This window comes from Apium graveolens, chromosome 6, assembly GCF_009905375.1.
Source record: "Apium graveolens cultivar Ventura chromosome 6, ASM990537v1, whole genome shotgun sequence".
Taxonomy (NCBI): domain Eukaryota; kingdom Viridiplantae; phylum Streptophyta; class Magnoliopsida; order Apiales; family Apiaceae; genus Apium; species Apium graveolens.
The window spans coordinates 146,511,018-146,533,240 of NC_133652.1; the positions used below are offsets into that span (position 1 = coordinate 146,511,018).

The 22,223-nt window shown below is 34.1% G+C and overlaps 1 protein-coding gene across 2 annotated transcripts; it reads right to left on the minus strand.

Annotated features, from left to right (window-relative positions):
• Nucleotides 1-827: 827 nt before the first annotated feature.
• On the minus strand, nt 828-20,754 carry LOC141666422 (pre-mRNA-processing protein 40C). 2 transcript variants are annotated; one of them, XM_074472416.1, is made up of 14 exons: nt 20,527-20,745; nt 19,083-19,701; nt 18,831-18,994; nt 17,340-17,377; nt 16,186-16,264; nt 14,937-15,407; nt 11,860-11,943; nt 10,505-10,645; nt 10,289-10,395; nt 9,567-9,690; nt 7,855-7,998; nt 6,168-6,314; nt 5,691-5,813; nt 828-1,488 (listed from the first exon to the last, which is right to left on the minus strand). In XM_074472416.1, the coding sequence occupies exons 1-14, from the start codon at nt 20,542-20,544 to the stop codon at nt 1,165-1,167; spliced, it is 2,583 nt and encodes an 860-aa protein (XP_074328517.1). In that variant the 5' UTR covers nt 20,545-20,745; the 3' UTR covers nt 828-1,164. The 2 variants fall into 2 exon arrangements, with proteins under 2 accessions (XP_074328517.1, XP_074328518.1); XM_074472417.1 differs by lacking the exons at nt 828-1,488; nt 5,691-5,813 and adding an exon at nt 7,194-7,350 and having other exon boundaries at nt 6,184-6,314; nt 20,527-20,754.
• Nucleotides 20,755-22,223: the final 1,469 nt, after the last annotated feature.

A 22,223-nucleotide genomic window follows, 5' to 3' on the forward strand; every position in this document is an offset into this window, starting at 1 on the left:
TTACATGAAAATCATACACATTGATAATAATCAACTTGTATTTGATATGTTTTAGAAAGTTATACAATATTTATCAATAAGAAAACGATCAAGAATTATACTACTATAATTGTATGGTGTAAAAAAAACTAGAAAATGACTCGTACTTGCACGGGTTATTATGCTAGTTTTATATTAAGATATATCATCAATATTCTTATAAGCTATCAATAAATTATTAATTTAATCACAATTTGTCTCGCAAACATCGCTATTTTAAGAAAAATAAAAACATCCGCGCAACAGAGTTGCTTTAACAAAATCGCTTTTGGAGCAACCCCATCACGGGATTTATTTTGACGTTCGAGAAATAAGGTTCGAGCCTCTTATTTGGCTTCTTATATTTTACAAAGGGGTTGTAGATTTTGTAAGCGTATCCTATACAGGATCAGAACCAAACACCCAAATGCATATAACGTCACGAATACTTGCTAGGCATTTACAACATTAAGTAATACACCATATTACATATGCATTTAGGTACTCAACTGGGATCCATTCTTGACCCTCGAGCATTTTGGCTCCGTTGGGAGAGACAAATAGTTCTGCCTGCAGCTAGTTTAAGTCGTTGAGTTTATGGGATGTTTGCAGAACCACTCTAAGTCCGGAGTTCGAAACTTTCAATATCTTTGTATAATGTATACTCTTGCTTCTCGCAGTAACTGTCCTGCTTTCTTTCAGGTCTTCACCCTCTTTTTAACATCACCTTTTATAGTTGTGCATTTAAAATGAATATTGATATTGGGGACATTGGCATAATCAAACGAGAAAGTTTATTTGGACAAAACTATCAATCAATGTCAATGCACAATCAGATTATAATGTTTTTTCATTGCAATTATCATCTAGGGCATGTATAATTTACAGTTAACAAGATCTAACTAGCAGAAGCAATATATAAAATGTTTTGAGAAGGAAATTTAAGACTGGTATACAATGCCTAGCAAATGTCAAACTAAAATCACCTACCGTACACTATTCCATACACATGCAATGAAATGCAAAGCGGCCAAATCGGCCTGTGCAACACTAAGAATATTAAAGGTCGGGAATGAGTAGAATATTTGGCAACCAAATTAGCCTGTGCGACACACTGAAAACTTTCGAGGTCAGAATGGACTGCATCTATCTCCTTTCATGGTTTCTCCTAGAACCTGACTGATGCTGCTTTCCTGCCTCAACAGCTGGATGGTTTTTTGATTCTATGGAATGCTTTTCTGTCTGTTCAATAAGAGATAATTTTAACCTCCTCTGCATTTCATCAACATGTCTGCGCCATAATGATTCCCTTTCTTTCCTAGGCATTTTTGCATAGCGAACATCCGCCTTTAAAAGGATTTTTGCTGTTGACCATGACGTAAACACTGATTTGCCATCATCCCTTTCTTTCAAAGCTGCTTCAGCTGTTATGACCTCTGCCAGCAAGGCCCTAAAGTCACGTGTACAACGCTAACAAGAAAAAAAAAAGTGGATTACTTTCAGTTCAACTGTGAGATGCCAAGCAATGGCTTCATAATTAGTTTGTACTTACATAGACACCATAAACAGTGTGCATTCATTCCCAGATGTTTCATCGATACCCAGAAAACTAGGACTTAATATTTTATGCAACCGCCAAGTGAATAGAAAAGTACTAGATTCGCACAATTACAATATTAATGTCACTATAGCTTCAAAACAAAGAAAACACCGAGTAAATTAAAAGCTAGCAAGATATGTCATAATTACTGTATACATTACTCGCTCCAGGAAAACTGGTTTCTCGCCATTCTTTAATGATTTCACTCTTCAGACAATTTTGATACCCTCAAGATTTAGACGATCACACAGTCAGCAAGCTACTAGCTTGTATCTTACTTATCTAAGCAAGCTGATTATCAACATAATCCATTATACTAATTCCTTCTTAAAGGAAATTAGAAATGTGATATGTAATACTTTGTCAGCAAGCTACCAACAATTGACATGTCTTGACAGCTAGCTGTCAGCCTCCGCCCAGAATATGTTCAAGATAATGTATCCAAATTTCAAGAAATGATAGGATTGAGTTTTGTAAGGACTCAAATATTGCTATAAAAGTAGTATATAATATCAGAGCTCAATTTAATTCAAAATGTCTTTACAAAACCAATTCCTAAATTATAGAAAATTCTTTATCATCAGATTTCTATCTAAAACAACTATCATATCTAGTCAATTTTAAAATAAACTGAAGACTTAGTCTTTAAACGTTTTTAAATCTATCTTATCTTCAGTTTAAATGTATTTTCAGATTACATTAATGTTCAAATGTTAACAAACACACGTAAGACTATGTCAAGACTGTGGTGGGTTGTTTTAATATTTGAAAGTTAACATAGTCTATAATACATTTTGGTGTACTCATTTTAAAGGTTGTGATCCTCGAGTATACACGTCTTTTCAGATAAAAATACAACTTGCATTCATTGAATAACATTCTAGTTGAGCCCTAGTAATATACACGTATATCTATAGTAAGTTCATAGTTTAAGTTGTAATTTTTTCATTCAATTTGTATTGTTCAAGGTGTAACTTTGTTGTGTTGGATAGTTGAGCTTCGATAACAGGGTTCAGAGAATTAGTTTGCTAAAGAAGGATTAGTTTGCTAGGGAAGGTTGTACTATCAGTTGACAAGAGAAAAGGGAAAATATATTGAGCCCATTTGGGGTTTTTTTTAAAATGTAACTTATTATGACTTAAAGTTGAAAAGTGTCATATAAGTAATATGAATATCGTAACTTATAAGCTAAGTTACCCGGACTCGGGTATGGGCGTCGGACACGGGTGTAGATCCAAGTGTCAGACCCTTCAATTTCTTAAAAATTAGGATTCGTGGATATGGATCCGAAATTGGACACGGGTGCGAGGATTCGACTTATAGCCTTTACATATGCGATATTATACCTACATTTTATATATTTTAGATATGTGAACTAGTGTCTTCCACCAATATAAGGACATATACTAATTGTTTACTTCAAACTAATAGCATAAATCAAAAGAATATCATAAAAAAGGTAATTTATAGACATCCCTCGTAAAAAAACAAGTTGTTATGAAGCTTTGTAAATCATTTTGAACTATATTTCTGGAAATAAGAGTGTCAGATTTCAATTGAAGGATCCGACTCAGATACCTACCCACACCCATGTCTTGTCCGATCGACACGGGTATGAGGGCAAAATTGAAGAGTCCGAGGAACATAACTTTTAAGTTATTTAGGTGTTTGGATATTTTTACGCATAAGTTTTATAAGTTGATAATGTTTTTGGTAAATCATAACTTATAAGTTATAATTTTTTTTAAAGAAAATAAAATGTAAATTACAAAATACATAAATTAATAATTTTGATACATGAATATGAAAATAAAAAGAAAATTTAAAAACAAGAATTTTATGATCAGAATAAAACTATATAATATACAGTCCTGACGAAAATAAAATTATACTGTTGATCCGGGTTAAAAAAACAAAACTAAACATAATTAGACTTATTTAGCTTAGTTAGTATACTAGTGCTCTTTTAAAACAAAATAATATATACTGTAACACCCATGTTCCACATCGATAAAATTTGGGACTTTTGTCCACTTTACAGGTCAAAGTACCACTATGATGTCCACCAACAAATCATGATATTTTGAGTGAATATAGTCTGGAGAAGCTTACTTATCTTATAGTTTAGCGGCTTTATCCGTTTTTGGTTTCATTGCTTGTTGTTTTGTCTGGTTCAATAATACCGCCTATCCTAGCGAGTTTTACGGACCCACTGGACCAGAAGCTTCCCAAGCTCAAGCATTTACTTTTCTAGTTAGAGACCAACGTTTGAGGGCTAATGGCCTTGTTTTTTACCCAAACTGGCGGCATTTGTCCCGGTAGGTTTCGTCTTATTTCATAATCGAAATTTGACTCAATTTTCGTAAACTACTCTGGATTTAACCCGAGTTAAAAAGATTATACGATGAAACAAGCTCAAACAAAATTAAAATCAAAAGATAACTACCCATCATTTAAATAATTTAAACGAGAAAATTCATATCCTAAAAATATTAATCAAATTATATAATATAAAAACTATTTCGTATTATAGCATGGGTTGTAAGGTTGTACAAATTAAAAAAATAAGAGAAAGAAAAGGAATGGACTCTCGTCAAGAATGAAGAATGAAAATTTGAAAGTTAGATTTTCTAACTTTCCGTTTTTGACTCAAAAATGATAATATATCAGTGATTGTTTAATTTGCCAAACGGTCAAGTGAATAGATAAACAAACGGCTTTAAAGTGGTTGCCCAAACATACACATTATTGAATTTTATAATTGTTTCATTTCAATGATTAATAATATATTCGCTTACCAAATTGGTAAGGGACTTGGACCATTAGGGTAAGGTGTTGAACTCGACTAAAATTCTTTATGTTCTTTACTTTAACTTATTTTTGGCATTGCATATTGATTGTCAGTTCGCTGACACCTCCCTCTCTCTCTCCCTCCCTCATGTAAGTCTATGTAAGTCGTGGTTTGAATCAGAGCTGGATTTCATTGTTTTACCATGACTGAAAAATGACCAAAGTTACCCCTCCCACACCCCCTCAATCCCGGGCAAGTAAAATATGGGCGCACCCCGTGCGTATGACGCCGCGACGCCGCACCCCTGCAGCACCCGGTGCGCTGTGCAGCACCAAAGTGCCGCACCCCTGTTTTCCAGCTAATAATAAATTGGTACTAGTTGGCCATAATACCTTTTCAGTTTTCACCCTACTCTAGGTGTGTAATTTCAAAATTATAACACGAACATCAAATATTTAAGATTTTTGTTCTGCAATTGGATTGAGCAAGTTCTCACAATTTTTATTACAGTAATATCTAAATATAAAAAAATAGACAATTAGCTGAAATACAACTTAGAGACCGAAATGATAAATAGATTCCGTTCGCATTGTAAAAGAAAATCAAACAATGGACCATTTATTCATTTAATATATAAATCAAACTCAAAAGCTACATCAAATTTGGACGAACTCAACTGTCTACATCCCATTAAGTATGATGGTGGCACCTGATAGTGAATGAGCCTCAGGAATCCCCAGATGAACCCGTAACTTGCTTTACCATGACATGACATAATAGGGGAACCAAATGGGCTAAGATATGTGCCAAGGTCTTGGGCATATTGGGGATACCAAAGTATTAATTTATGTAACAATGTCCCTCATATTTATAAGAATAAACAGGTTCCACTAAATATATATAAGGATAAAGTGTGGAAAGTTATCATAAAATGAAAAAATAAAATAAAAATTAGTCCGCAGTTTATAAAGGATACAGAAAACTTAGGTGATGTTTGGATCATGGGATTCCAACCCGGTTAACGGGAATGGGAATGAGATTTCAATATAAAATTGTATTGGAACCTCATTCCCATTCCCGTTAACCGGGTTGAAATCCCATGATCCAAACTGCCCCTTTATTCTACAACAATTTAGGCAACTATTCTTAAATATGTGGTTTAATTGATCATCACTTTCATTAGAAAAATATATGTAATAGCAAGTGTGTGTGTGAGAGAGAGGGGGGGTGGCAAATTAACTCAGTATGGTAATGAACTACCAATTCTGATAAAAATATTACCTCGTTCAACATTTTAACATGTTCGCGGAAAAGCTTTTCTAAATCGGATTGATCCAAATGATACTTTGTGGCGCGTCCTTGGGGATCCTTTTCAAGCTTAGCCTTTGATTCCGTCCATGATGCCTAAGTCAAGAAACAATATACGACCATGTGATGAAAAAGAGGTAAATATCTAGACTATCCGGATCCAGAGGTGCAAAATCTACACAGAACCTGGATGACCATGTAAAGGAAAGAACACAACACAAAATGTGATGCAATAATATTAGATATATTTACTCAACTGACTTTCACTATTTTCCCAGTATGTCCCTATCGTTACAAACTGGGTTTAGCTTACTGTACTAAATTCAAAAATTTGGACAAAATCCAATTTTAGTCCAACTTAACTGATGATTTCTTAGAAGCTATAATGCACTACTGGATGCATATACTAGTTGCATACATGTATAAGTAGCACTAAAACTTTGTAGGTACCTGAGCATCTTTAATTGTTTCGACAAGTAAAGCTTGATAAGATTCGACAGCCTCCTTTCTTCTAGCTTTTGATCGCACCCTCTCAACTTCTTGCTCTTCTCTTTCCTTTCGCTTACGAGTTTGTCTCTCTATTTCCTTTAGTTTCTCCTGCAAGCACACAAGAGGCCATACGAGTTTATTGATGGAACAATATTTTATAATGGCCACAATAATGAATTAGATAGCATATGACTACCAAAATTTCATACTAGCAATACCTACAACTAGTGACTTTTTGTGACCAAATGAAACACAAAGGAACATGTATTGACATCCCCCCCTTCCCCAACACACTGGCACACACAAAAGAATGCATACACTAGGGCTTAGGATACAGTTACAGTCTCCCTTTGCTCCAAACATTATTCGGCCCTCCTCCCTCCAACCAAGTTCCTCAATGTTTCAACATATTATTTGCAATTTACTTAATGTTGTGATATACTAGTTTCATAGTGATTCTTACAAGTTTATCCATACATTTATTATCTTGCTTCAACATATGTCATATTTCAAAACTAAAAAAATACTCACGTAATTTTTCCAGCAGATTACAGAAGTACATTTAATAAGTAATAACACCTGTCAACAATCAATGATATTAGCTATGTTACTCGGACACTTTGGTTTAGATTGCCATACCCGTGTGGAACCCCTACACACGGACATGAAACTTAATCTGATCCCTGGCTGACATTTAGATACTTTGACCAAATGAAAAAAACACATATGCGATAAATTGAGGAATAAGAAGGGATGGAGGGGAAAAAAAGTAAAAAGGAGAAAAAGAAGATGAGGCCACCTTAGTTTTAATATATTGATGTGTTTTGATTCTATAAATTTAATATACTATATCAGGTTTAAGAAAAACTTGTGGACTTTGCAAAGTCCTTATAGTTTATGTTTCATTTGGGTACTATGTTTATTCAGTTAAGATATCTTATCCAATATATACATTTTTATCACTAAAAGTGTGTCGTGTCCCCTTACCTCGGTCAAAAAGTAGGAAAAGGTCCCCATCTCACCAATTTTCAGTATATCCGAGTCCAGCACTCGGAGATGTGTCATGTTGGACACTCCATACCCGAGTCGGAGAAAAAAGGATATAAGTAGGAATAGTTGTGTTGCCAATATTACTGCGCATTGCCTGCATTCCGTGACAATTCGCAATGCTTACATCAAGCAATCACAGTACTGTTCAAAAGGTATTTGCATGATGCAAACCATGCATGACTAGACTAAAGAATTAATTGGTTTTCAAAGCTACCGGTAATATTGAGCAACTCTCTTAAATCTTAATAGGCTCATCATTATTAGTAGATGAGCGATCCATTTGAATTTGAAATATAATTTTAGAAAAAGCAAAAGGAAATAAAAGCAAATCTGTCACAGCAAAAAGAAATATTTATCCCGAGTACCCTGAGAACATGCAAAGAAAGTTATGATGTAATAAACTTCCAGTCGTCAAGTAAAACAACTCATATTGCACGATAGATTATCTGATATACATATAATATATTACCAGTAATTCAGGGGGGGCAAAATCGATATTGAAAAGAAAAAGAGAGAAAGTTAAAACCAAAGCCTTCTACGGTTCTACATAAATCATTTAATAATTGTTTAAGTAAATAGAGGAAAGATATTGAATTACCTCCTCTTCTCGTTTGGCCTTCACAATTTTTTCTGCTTCTTGTTCGGATGATTTTAAGTCGGATATGAATTCATCAAATAGAAATTCCCTGTCTTCATGCTTGACTGATTTGTAACATGGTTCATTTCGTATGCTATCTTTGACCTATGATAATCAAAGAATGACATATTACTTGTACAGCTTAAAACTTGCATATATGGAATAAGACACAGAGAATAACTTATTAGTACATGCAATTCATTAAGTTTTAAACCTCCTATTAGAATTAATCAACTTAAGACTGAATCACTTTGACGTTTAGTTTTTTTTATTTTAAATTTTGTTGTTTTGTTGAAAAAATATATAATATTCTCAAACTCCTTTGAGCCTGATTCTTGCAATAATAACGTTTGTTTTAATGATAAATAATGGTTTTAGGAAAGAGAAGATCAAAAACTCATTGAATTCACTAGACTCTCTTGATTCCACCGGCATAGATTTTTATGGGGGCAGGCAATCGCAATGCCTAGGGTTGCCTAGGCGGCTATTAGACGACTAGGCGGCACCTAAATCCACCTAATCTGGTTATATATCCAGCCAATCCGCTTCTGACCCAGTCTATTCCGTACTTCTACAAAGGAACCACGTCTCTTTATAAAGAAAACGGTTATAACACCCTAAACTCCTAACTTCTAGACTTGCATTTCAAGTCACTAGGAATGATGATTGTACTTTCAAGTTCATAACCTATTTATGCATAAAATTGTATCCTCTTGGTATCAGCGGTCAAAGATCCGAACCTTGTTAGAAGTGTTACTGTGATTGACTATTACCCGTAAAAATAAGTTAACGACTGTCCAATGACAACAGAAATTTGCTTATTTAAGTTGAGTGGGCAACCAGTTCAGATACAACTAACACAGTAACAGTGCCTTCCCTTTGACTGGGTCTTGCACTACAGTTGTAAATTAATAAACCAATGAAGCATCTCAACAAATCCATCTCAGATGATCAGAGACTGATAATCATATAGCATAATTAAAATTACAACGTAAAGCTTAAGGAGTACTACAAATTACAATGTAACACTTTCTAATCCAACTAGACAGTAATGTCTGTCTAGTACGATACTCCCTCCGTCCCTAAGAACGTTTCCTATTTGTGTTGGACACGTTTGCCAATGCACACTTTTGATTGTTAATATCTTTAATTTTGTATTAGTATTAAATATATAAACTTCATTGTATTAAAGTACTCATGAATACGAATTCAATAAGATCACTCATGACTATATTTGATCTTATAGATTAGACGTAAATTAATAGTCAATCGCTTACGATGAATAGTGCCAAAAGTCAATATAGGAAACTTATTATGGGACAGAGGGAGTACTTTATAACCGAATTCTTCTTTTTCTGTTTCCTGTGTTGAGTGAACAGCTAACAGTGCTAGGGAGTGCCAATTGATAGTTCTTTTGGTTTGGGGGGTGTTAGTGGACTTACTTTTCCTTGAGAAGTGTGGGCAGCACAATTTGTTTCTAATTTCAAACTTTTTCTATCAATATTAATTATTCCTACCTCTCTTTTTTGCTAGCTATATACTTTTTCTTTACCAAGCCCTTTGTTCTATGGTCTGTACAAGGTCTCACAACTTTAGGTATTTCTCTATTTATAAATCATATCTTAATGCCAGTTCAGCAAGATATAATACAACATACAATTATACGAACGTACTTTAGACCAACGAGAACTAGCAGTAATATCTCCTCTATCACGGAGCATGGACTTAAAGTTCGATGCAGCAGCTGCACGCATGGCCTGTTCTTTTTCTTGAGCTTCCTTCTTCAAAGGAAGGACTCTGCAAGTGTTACAGAACTATAGTTTAACCACTATAATATATTATGTTAAAAACAATATAGCATATCAACAGTAGACATCCAAAGGATAAAGTGCAAGGACCGACCCAAGTAAATGCGATTCTGGATCACAATGCTAGTACTTGTTTCCTGCTGCCGTAAACACTTGTTAAGAATATATATTTCTGCTTCAGAAAATATAGAAATTGGACTATCTATTCAAGTCAAAGAATATATAGCAACGCTGTAATATAGAAGGTAGATATCTGATGTATGCAACTGGTAAATATTGTACAGTGCAGTACAATCAAACTATGATCCGATATCAGATGAGATATTAAATTTATTAAATTTCATCCAATCCGGTAATGTGCTAAGCCTTCTCAAAATGCAGATAAGATGGAAGCATATATACTGCCACATAACTTTACATATATGTTCATTAATTGCGAAAACCAAACTTAATCCTACACCCTACTCTTCATGTTTGCCGGAGAGATGGGCCAAATTAAACCTTAATTCCCCCTCACACCTTAATCTACCGAGGACAAGGTGCAGATGAGATATTTTACAAGTGACCAGACACTATCCAAACAATACCTTTCATTTAATAAAGTTTCCCGCTCTTTCCGGTCCAAAGCCTCGAAACGTGGATCATGACCCCATTTCTTTTTGAACGTATGATGATCAGTATTATGGTAAATATCCTGTACATATTTTAGAGTAATGAACACATTTATAGTACACATAGTTCAATGACAGAAATTTCATAACATTTAATAGACAAAAGAAGATAAGTGAACATCCTAGACAAACCTTTTTTGCCTCTTCCAGTAACTGCTTAAAAGCCTCAACTGCAGCCTTCTGTGCTGCTCGTTTTTCCTTGCGTTCTTCTTCCGCACGTGTCCGTACGTAGTGCTCAAACAAAGATCTCCGAGCACTGTAACCTGCGATTGCCTGCCCAAGTACAAAAACCCTGGCAGTTAATTATGCATTACTTCTCTATAGAGTACATTACATACCTATCTATCTAGAGAAGGCAGAAATCAATTACTCAAGGACAATAATGTACATTACTGAGGAACATGACGCAGTTAAAGTGGTCTGGGGCCGTGCCTAATGCAGAGAAAGCCTAACTATATTATTCATAGCATGTCCATACTATCAAACGTAACACTAATACAGTCGACTGAGAACAAAAATATCTAGCCAAACTATGCCAATACCAGACTTGCTTACTGTTAGTACTGTAATTTATAATGAGCTGTCCCTTACAAGCTCTAGCTTGTTTTCAGCTCAGATTATTTCATGCACCACAATGAGCTGACGGGCCCAAACAAGAAAATATTCCATTAACGTACTCAAGCCAGGATGAGTTGTCCCTTGTCGCCTCAAGGCTCATTTATGCCCTTACGATACCTAGTTGTTTGTGTTAATCTAATTATACAATCAATACTGATATGGCATAGCTTGACGTATTGCGTAAGTTCAGTCAACTTCGATATTTCTATTTCAGCCTTTGGAAAACGGACACTTTGGGGTGTCGGTCGGTCAATTTATACATTAAGTGTGACAATCCCAAACATGAAAATATGTTAACAAGTTAAGGCTGGACTCTTCTGAGCTCAAGACTCAAGTTGCATTCTTATTTATGAGCTGCTTCTAATGTTCTATATCTGGGATGCAACGTTTAAGAACATTCATCACCCACAATTGAAAAAAAATGCCATGTACTCCAGACGCAAGAAATCTGCTTTATCTTCTCTTCATTAATAATGTATGCAAAGATATCCCTAGATGAACTCTTTCCCATGCTTGCAGTCTCGACTCTGATTAGCACCCAGACCTGAGACCTACCTCTCGGTTTTCATCTATCAGATCTTATCAAATTTAAAACAACATCTACTGCAGTAAAGTGATTGACCCACCCCAACGCAACAAGCAGTCCTTAAAGGAAAAAAGCCAAAAACCCAATCCTGCTTCTACTTTGCATTTTAAGAGGCCCAAATTCAGTTACAGCTCATAAAACTAACCATTCAATTACTGACACAAATCTAACCCCCATAGTGGCTAGACTAGACCACACACTGAAGTTCATCCTACAAATGCAACAAATCTGTCTTGTGGAGTTCCAATTGAAGAAAAGGCCACAATCTTTAGACTGAACAAACCTTAAAGCGCGGATCAAAGACAATCTTCGGAAGTTCCTTTTCCCACTTCGAGAAAGGTGCCACTCCACGTTCCTTCAGCATTGCCTACAAAGTACAAACACACTAGCTTATAAAAACCATTATATGCCAGAAAAATACAAACAGAAACTTTTTCGAGCCTATAGGAAATAAGATAAAGATAAATTTACAAATTAGCAGCAGCCAAAGTACATAAGAAACAAGGTCAGGATGCACACATGCGCTAAAACACTGGCCAAGACACTGTGAGAGTCACTAATTAACTTTACATGGACAGTCTAGCACTATCTAATAAGCTTTAAATTTTGGATTAAAATTATAGCATTGAGCTTCTGCTAATTTGACTTGGGACATTAAGTAGCCCGAAGTCTAGAACTAGTTCAAGCCTTGTCATTCAACAAGCTTTTTTCAATTTCCTCGGGAGCTTATGGTCCCGTCTCCACAAGCAACCCACGCAACATTAGATTAGACAATAATTTGTTGGACCACCTCCAGCCCCCAACCCAGAATGGTGCAAGTCCTACAATACCTTGTAGATGTTACAGTATATTTAAAAGTTAAAACGACTTCAACGACCAATCATTTCACCAAAACTTACACTAAAAAGTAATATTCTTAATCTTTTTCTAACTTTAACACCTAGAATAACATTTACGTTTCTATTACTGTAATAATATATAACATGTTTAGCCAACGAGTTAAATCATTAAAAAGTGTAAAAACTTGAAAATACACCCTTTGGTGCACAATGTAAGGCACCATATGCAACTTAAGGTAATAAAATGAGTACTCCTCAAATATTTTTTAATAAATATTTTTTTGAATAAAAAACTAATTCAAGGAAAGACTTGGATAAAAAAAATTTAAGTAACTCGTTTTATTATGACGTACATTTTTGTGCGGTGTCTTACATTGTGGACCAGAGGAAGTAGTATTTTATAATAACTTTCTTCAAGTTATGTTAGATTCAAACTATGAACTAGCACAAACTTTTACCATGTACCAAACCAAAAAAAAAAGCAGGAAACTGGTCCTTTTTTCAACATTCATTAACTGAACAGCTTTTGAAACATGAAAGTAAACCTCTTTTCTATCTGTCTTACATGACCCAAAGCAATCATTTTTGTGGTTGTCCTTTATAAATTAAAACAATTTTTTAAAAATTACTTAAAGAAAAAGCTCAATCTGACCAGAAACTAACCAAATTGGCAATTAGTAGTGATAAAGTATGTTGCATGTACGCACGAGAAAAGGGTCATCATGGTTCTATCTAAAAGTTTCTTAGCCTTTTATCTTTATCTTCATATCACATAAAAGAGAATCTAGAGCATTGACATGGTGCTCTGAAATCATCTCGATCTATTTTTCTAATTTCTCAAAGTTTTGAAATAATAAATATTAAAAAAATTAAAAAATATCTTAATTAGCTCATATTCTCCTAAGCTTTCTCCTCGAGTCAAATTACCATCTTAATATTCTTCCAAAATTTATCTTCGTCAAATTATCATCTTAATTTTCTCCTAAACATTCTCTTCAAGTTAAATATACTATCTTAATATTCTCTTCAATTTTCTGTTCAAGTCAAATGTAAAAAATTAGAATAAATCTTAATTATGTTCTAAATATTTACTAATGGCGAAAACTAAACATAGCATCTAAATACTATCCTAAACGTTTACTTCAAGTAAATATAATGTGTGTTCAACGAGAGGGCGGCTCACATGACGTTTTAACTATTAGAAAGTAACCTACCTATTTATCCTATATTTATTTATGGTTATATAAGTGTGGCGAATATGGTTTTTAGAAATTATTAATTATTTTTAAGAAAAGCGAAGCACAGGTTTAATTTAATATTTTAATTTATGTACGATTATCAATATTATCATCTTCGTATATCTCTATATCTTTATAGGCATCCATATTATTATGCTTAGCACATTCTCTTTATTGTCTATCCATGCACATTTTTTCAGAACCCTAAATTTCCGGATATTTTTTAATGATATCATATTTATTTAAATTTGTTTTATAATTCTATGTACACACATGTTTTTAAGTATAGTTCTAACAATTATGATCGATTTGTGATACCATAAATGACTAGAATTTGTTAAAAAAAATTATTGCAAATTGTTAATATGTTTATCCTGGAAAGCAGGGGTGCGGCACTTACCCAGCGTACTGCGCACCCGAATACGTACGGGTGCGGGGGTGCGCGGGGGTGCGGCCAGATACGTACGGGATTCACCACCTGGCGTGTCACCGTACTTTGCTGCTCCAATTTGTGGGGGGTGCGGGAATGGCATGAACCAAAGAGTACTGTTAAAGTACTGTTACTTTAATATTATTATCAATTTTACCAAAGAGTAATAATAGAAGTTATATAAATTTACAAAAAAATGAAATGAAATATAATTGATATCTATAATATAAACGTAATAAATATAATTTAAATTATGACGTGTCCCCATACCCGTGTCTAAAATTCGGACGGTGTCCGTCCTTCTTTTTCGGGGTTTCCGAGTCCGACTCTCGGATATGTGTCGTGTCCGACACTCCGTACCCGAGTCTGAGCAACTTAGGTTACGCAAATTACCACTTTTATGTTTCAAGTACTTATCTTTTTGATTATCTAACTAAAATGTAATTACTAAATTTATTTATAACATATATTATTAAAATATTTAAAAAGTATATTAATATTAGCCGTATCCCCCCGCACCCGTATCCCTATATTTTGAAATTTACCGAATTCCCGTATCCCCGTATCGCAGCCGCACTCCCGCACCCGCACTCGTGCTTCCGAGTGTTTATCTAATTATATTTATCGCAACAGGTGTCGTCCCAAGACAACGTGGGACAAAATCGGTATGAGAAAAATATGTAAATAGTTTATTTTATTGTTTATGTGTAAGATAATATGTATTTAAATTTTTTTAATAATATATTTGAGATTTAATAAAAAAAAACTACAAGGCCGCCGCAAACTGCAGCTTAGCTAACTAGTATACAAAAAAAGGAATAATTAAATCTTCATCCGAACAACAGAGTGGTACCTTAAATCGGATGATACACTCTTCCTTGGATGGCCTAATGTCGATATCCTCTGAATCTGAGGAGGAATCAGACATGGGATCATCACCATTGTCATCCTTGTGCTTATCTTTGTTGTTCTCAACTTGTGTACCATTCCCTGCATTCTCAAGTGTTTTTGACTCATTCAATTCTGAGACCACTGATCCCTGAAAAGATGAAGCAGGTGCCAGTGTAGCAGGTGCTCCGGAGTCTTGTAACTTCCTTTTTATCATATCCAGTGCAGATGATGATCCAGGCACGCCGGGAGATCTAAGGGGTGTGGCATCCCGTCCACCTGTATTAACAGCAGGGGCACTCAAAATAATAGGACTGGATCCTTTCTCAGTTACAGCAACAGCATTTGGCACTGCTATTGACTGTTCCTTTATAGACTCAAGATCCTGCTTCTTTTTCAACTCTGTGACTTCAGTTGGGACTTGCCAGCTGCTCAACTGTTAAGAAATTCAACAAGGAAGCTACTCAGGTATTCAAAGAGGAAGCAAATATCAACTGAAACAAGATACTAAACAGCTACAGAATATGTACTATAAAAAATTCTTTGAATACATATGCTTCCTTCATGAGGACTGAATTCGTGGATTCAACAATTATTAAGAAAGCAGCTTAAGCACTTTAAACAAAGTTTGTAAGGTCCATTTTAATTGTCTGTAATTAAATGCACACACCCATACGAAGATTACCTACACCTTATAAAAGTCATGCAGCATAGAAAAATCATGGTGCACATTGGTTTGCATAGTCAGGTAAGCCATACACTGTGTTAATTGACCACTTGACCAGCTTCTGGTAGGCTTAAATATAGTTCAATTTAATGGGCCGCGCAATGGACTTGACTGAATATAATGATTAAAAGTAATTCACCTGATGTTAAAATCTACTATGTTCCCGATTAGAGAAAATACCATTGTCGGTTTTTCACTTAACACATCAAATTTCACAAACATTTTAATGTTAATACCAGATATAGCAACACATTTGATTAATGCTAAACCCAGTCCATAATGTTTATCCTGCCAGTTTCCGACAGAAACATATAAACCATTGCTCCAAATTTTATCTTTCGGAAAGCATGAAATTTCTAGCCTGGGAATCTTGGGAGCTAAAATTGTTTTGACATGTTTGCTTCCCACAGTATGTATACAGACTATAGTAGCAGAGGCGAGTACACTATTAAAAAAAATAGTGACAAAAACCAACATAAAAGCATACCTTGATTTTAGTGTTGTAGTAATATCTTTTGCCATCATTTGTTGTAACTAGTGTCCAATCTGTGGTACCCAATCTCTCCCTGATCAAAAGATGACACTAATTTGTGATTCAGAAACTTATAAAATAGCAATGATTGCTCGCACTTTTTTATAACTATATTAAAAAACCAACTTTCAGTATAACAACTCAAGAAAAAAATTATACACCTTGATGCCTTAATATTGTCCACGTTATTCAATTAAATTGGATGAACTTGTGATTTCTATTGAAGTGTATTGATTTACAAATAAAATAGGGAATATGACCAAATCAACCACTTAAATTACCATGTATAATAAATATGCTCAAACAGAATAGACATTGTGATCATTATAAACAGGATGGCGAACCATTTTTTTTCATTCATTTCCAAATAATTTGGTGTTTAAAACCAGGTGGCATATAAGATATCTAGGGAAGAATCTAGTGGAAGCAGATTCTCAGATAAAGAAACATATAGAGTGGTCTAAGACTCAAATTACTTCCAGCCATTAATAAAAATCTGACTCTGGTTCTATTACAACAAAGCACAACTCAACAAAGAAAAAACAACTAAATTTTAAGCTAATTGATTCTGCACAACTACCTCATTTATACTAAAATGCTATACACTCTACAGTGCTGACCCCTGACATGATTAGACCTTGCACAAATCATTAGTCGGAAATAAATGGAGAAATCAACCCGGAAGAGGATAAAAGATTATTTATTATCCTAGCTGCTGCTTACAGCAAAAAAAAAAAAAAAACTTGGCGTCCTTTCACAGGAAATTCAACAGGTTAAATGGGTGAAATATATTTGTACCTGCACTATAAGGAACAGCAGCTTAGGTTTTACAAGTGCCAAAAATTCCAGTTGAACCCCAAATACACTAATTTTAATGGAGATGCGGGTTTTTCCTTTAAGCAGTGTAATACTATCTTTGGCCATACTATTAAAAGAACAAGGCTCTATACCATTTAATTATGGAAACCTTTAAATGGAGGTTAGACAGGTAATGGCATACTCATAATTATATTACAAGATAAGAGGAACCTCAGTTTATCTTATATTATGCTCCTTTTACGACAGATGATAGGTTTAAGAAACAATTTGAACTAGTACAAACGACTCACCATGATATAGGAGTCGGCTGTGAAGCTACTCTTTCTGGCTGCAGTTACATGAAAATAGAGGTCAGGAAATGTATAACAATAAAAAACAAAAGAACCCTGTAACTTCAGTAAGATAATAAACCAGAGTACCAACGATGTTAGATTGCTAGTGTGACGGAGCTTAAAACTTGTGCAGGAAAAAAAATATAAAAGAATAATATGATTCTTAATCCAATTTATCTCCAGAAAACATTATAATGATACAACTTAAATACGTAAATTAAGTCCAAGCCTGTGCACATTATTCGCGAACCACAAAACAAAATAGATTTATGATGTAGGACAGGGGTAAGGGAAGGGTTAAACAAGGGGATAAGGGGCTATCTCTGCAAAAAATCAGCAAGAAACACAATTTAATCCGCAGATTCAATTCATAACAACCACCTCTATTTAATAATAATGGACTACAAGAGTTTATATAATAAATTAATTACTTGGGAGCCAAGTAATTTCCTAAGAGAACTAAATCTTTATAATATATTATTACTATAATTAAATAAAGGAAACAAACCCTTATTTTATTCTACTACTATAATCTAGAATGTTCCTAACTTTGAAATATAATTATAACACAAATTAACAAATATATTAATTGTTTTACGGTTTCTCTACTATGTGCCCATGGGCACACAATAAGCGCGGAAATTTATAAATTTTAGCCATTTTGATTGGTGCAGTTTTTGTGTTACCAGGGGGGCCCACCACAATTAAAAAGAAGGAACCAATAAAAATGACTCGAGCTTATAAATTTCCGCGCTTATTGTGTGCCCATGGGCACATGGTAGAAAAATCGATTGTTTTATTCTCCGCATCAATTTATTACCTATTAGCCTTAAGGAAACCACTGACATTACCTACCCTACCAATAATTTTAAAAGATAGTCACATGTTAGATGAAAAACAATTGGATTTCTAACAATTTCAAGTGGTCTCTGCAACAATTAAATAGATTACCAAACACTGGTCAATTTAATTATGGAAAGAAATTTAAATTGAACCGAAAAACTTATATCTATCTCCATGATCCTAAATGCCAGCTTACCTGTGTATCTAAGCAGCGATTAAAAATAAGAATGCAGGAGATTGTTTCAAGATGTACACAATAAAATATAAATATTCCACTGCAGCAGGGATACAGCACAAGAAAGTGTATGCACCCACACAGCCATACACGCCGCAGACATATGTGCACCTCTTCAAAAAATAGTGATGTTTTCCTAGTAGTTGTAATTAGGCCTTTGTCGCAATGTATTTTTTTCCCACTAAGTAGTAATATTTATTATCCTAAGGGCCCCCTAAAAAAATTACTAGACACTTCTTAAGCAATTGGGGAACCAAAAATACTGTGGATAAATGCAGTTCAATTTTATCAAATTGTAAACGGCAGTAGTACAGAACTACAGGCGCATATAACAAGTAATAATTTTCGGATTAAGCACTTATAGTGTGTACCTCTCCTTTGAACCCAGCAGGTTTCTCATAAGTAGATTCTCCCGTGACAGCATTATAATAGTATACAGCTCCAGTTTCAGTCTTATGTGCTGTCCATGCATCTAACTGTTCACCAGCAGGAGGTCCTACTTTAACACTGACATCAATGGCAGGCTTTTCATTACCTGAAGAACGAAATGTAGCAGTAATTGTTATGTAGCACAATCAACATCCTGAAAGGTAGAATAACTGATGAAACTTTTGTGAGCTCACCAGTTCCTGGAGGTAATTCAGGCTCCGTTACGGAGCTGACTACCGATTGGTTACCGGATGCCGTAGAATATACAAAAGAACCACCAGGAGGTCCCACAGGAGTTACACCAGGAGGTTGAGAATCGGGCAATGGAACATAAGGAAGTTGCATGCCTTGCGCTGACAAAGGAAATGGACCAGATACAGCGGAAGGACGTTGTAAAAGAGGTGGTCTTGACAACCCACCAATTGTTTGTGGCTGAAGCCACAACCCCTGAGGCGTAGCAGCCATAGGAGGACCTGACGGATAGTTGGGATATGGTCGCTGCTGAATAGCTGGCATGGATGCAATAGAAGCAGTTGGCCCCATAGGTGTTGGATACGGAGAAGAAGAATTGACAAATGGAGATGGGACAGTCATAATGGACGATGATACAGGAGCTAGTCCAGGTGGGCCAGGAAGCCTAGGAGGGCCAGGTAATCCTTGTGGCACTTGAAAAGATGGGACGGACGGAACCCAGTATCCCGGGCCAAAGTTGGCCAAGGATGTGGAAGTTTGAGAGGGCTGTAAAACAGAGTTAGGCACGGACGGTGCAGGTGATGCAATAACTTTTTCTTGTGTACCATCAACTTTAATATTCTGGTCACCAGAGGAACAAAGAAACTTGGGCTCAGTTTAATTATATTTAATAGCCTTGCAGTACTTTAAAATCAAATCATATTCAAACTACAATATCATTATTGTTCAAAACCATAATAATCAACTTTCCATACAAAAGATAATTCGCATTGTCCATAACTTGGTAATCAACAATTTAAACAAGCAACGTCTACCGCTTTTATAATTTTCATCGTAAATGCTAAACCCTTGCATTCCACGAATAATACATCCTATCTTGTTCAATATGTACTTCCTCTACTGCCAATGCTGAAAGTGAATCAATGTCTTGTAAACAGCTACACAGTTAATTTTCACTACACGTCAAGGGACATTTATTTGATCTGCTTAGAAAAACAATCATACTGCACTTCCCTAAACCGTCATCTTCCTAATTACGTTATTTAACTCCATTTATGCCAACATGACAAATAACCTAAATTAATTTTGCAAAAAATTAATAAAGCTCCCATCCCGCTATTATCTAAAATATATATACATATTATACTGTCAGTGTCCACTTGTTAGTAGCATTAAACATAATATCTTCGGTGTCGGCATTCTAATCTCACAACTGAACATGACATGGATTCAACCAAAAGCACAGCTATGTTTATCGAAAAACAAACTTATATCATTACAATGGGCAGCTTTTACACAAAAACATAACTATATAAACTATAAACACAAACAAATAATGAACAACTGAATTACACATAACTAACTGTGATGTATTAAAACAAATTATAGGCAATGGAAGTTGAAATTAATTGGAAAAGACGCGCCATAATTATAAAAAGGACTTACAGACTGATCTTTTGACATAGATGAAGATTTGATTTCGATGGAGCAGAAACCCTAGCCACGAAAATCGAAGCGGGTCGGATCCGAGATTAACTAATGGCTTAGGATTTGAATTAAACCCTTTTGTAAGTAAAAATCATATATACTTTATTATATATTGGCTAGCGCCGACCAAATATATTTGTGTATAAATTTAGCTGGAGTGTATATATATTACATCAACTGGCCCAATTTCATTGCGTTACCGAAGTATTTCTTTGATACATTCTGCTGTACTCTTTTTCTACGGAAGACTTTTTATTTTACTTGTTATTAATTAAAAAAATTATATCCTTATCAATCTATTTATACTATTATATTAAATATAAAATATTAAAAATTTTGTTGGCTGTTATCCGTCCTTCGGTATCTTCTATATTTACTTAGAGGGTTATTTGGTTCAAGATATTGTATCGGGTTGGAATCATTATTTAGGGGGTCATTTGGTTCAAGATATTGTATCGGGTTGAAATCAGGGTTAACCTGGTATGAGTTGGAATGAACATCTTTAATTTAAAATATTTTAAGTCAATAATTTTAATTTAATTAAATATATAATTTATTACTATTTTAATATATTTTTGGTTCATATATTTATTTTGATATTAAATAATTACATTTAAATGCTTAAACAGAAATTAAAATAGTAGTTATAAAGTTGATTCGCATACCGTTTTCTCATACTCACCTCCACACTTGGTTATAAAAACCATATCTTGTGGGTTTGAGTAATGAGTATTAAACTTTTTTTTGAACCAAACATTAGGCGTGGAATTGGAATGACCAAAACTCGTACATAATTCTTGAATTTGGCTAAACAAACGACCCCTTAATTACCCTTATTTAATTATTTTTATGACCTATTTATTTTAAATTTATATTAATCATAATTAATATATAAAACAATTACCCTTCATAACTAAAACACGTTATCTTTTTTAATTTTAACAAATTAAAAGACCTCTTTTTCCAAAAATATCACGTACAATTCTTTTTAATAACATAAAATTAAATATTACAATTACTAATAACTTCTATTTTAATCATAATCTATACTAAGACTAAAAAGGAGACCGCTGACATCATCAAAACTCATGCGTCAAACTCTCCTTTGATTGTTTACATCATCTCCCGCTATCTTTTCTTAAAGTAAGTCCAATAGTGTATTAGTTATTAGTTGACTCCTTATAAATACTTGCTTAAATCCATCATGTGTGATGCATGAGTTTCGTTAATATTTAAATATATTTTAAATTTTATTTATCCAATTATAGAATAATATTATTATTATTATAAATTTATAAATATATAATAATTATAGATTTATAGTAAAATAATAAAATAATTTGGAAAAAGTTGTGGTCGTTGTTTAGTATGATAAGTTTTGGTCGTAGTTTAGCGAGATAAGCACACTGCATGTAGTAGTTTATCATGTGTATATTACTATTTACTTTTATTTTTAATAACCAAAATAGGGGATAATTGTTAAACCAAATTATACCACATTTCGATTATTATAGTTTTTAAATTTTATTTATCCATTATATAATAACATTATTATTTTTATTATAAATCTATAAATATATAATAACTATAGATTTATAATAAAAATAATCAAAGAAATAGGAAGAAGTTGTGATCGTAGTTTAGTATACGCTTTC

Excerpts from the sequence above, each read along its gene's own strand:
- LOC141666422 (XM_074472416.1), bottom strand. Across the intron at positions 18,995-19,082 it reads TGAATTACCTCCAGGAACTG|GTAATGAAAAGCCTGCCATT; the intron begins GTGAGCTCACAA and ends TTCGTTCTTCAG. Across the intron at positions 1,489-5,690 it reads ATGTTAAAATGTTGAACGAG|CGTTGTACACGTGACTTTAG; the intron begins GTAATATTTTTA and ends TTTTCTTGTTAG.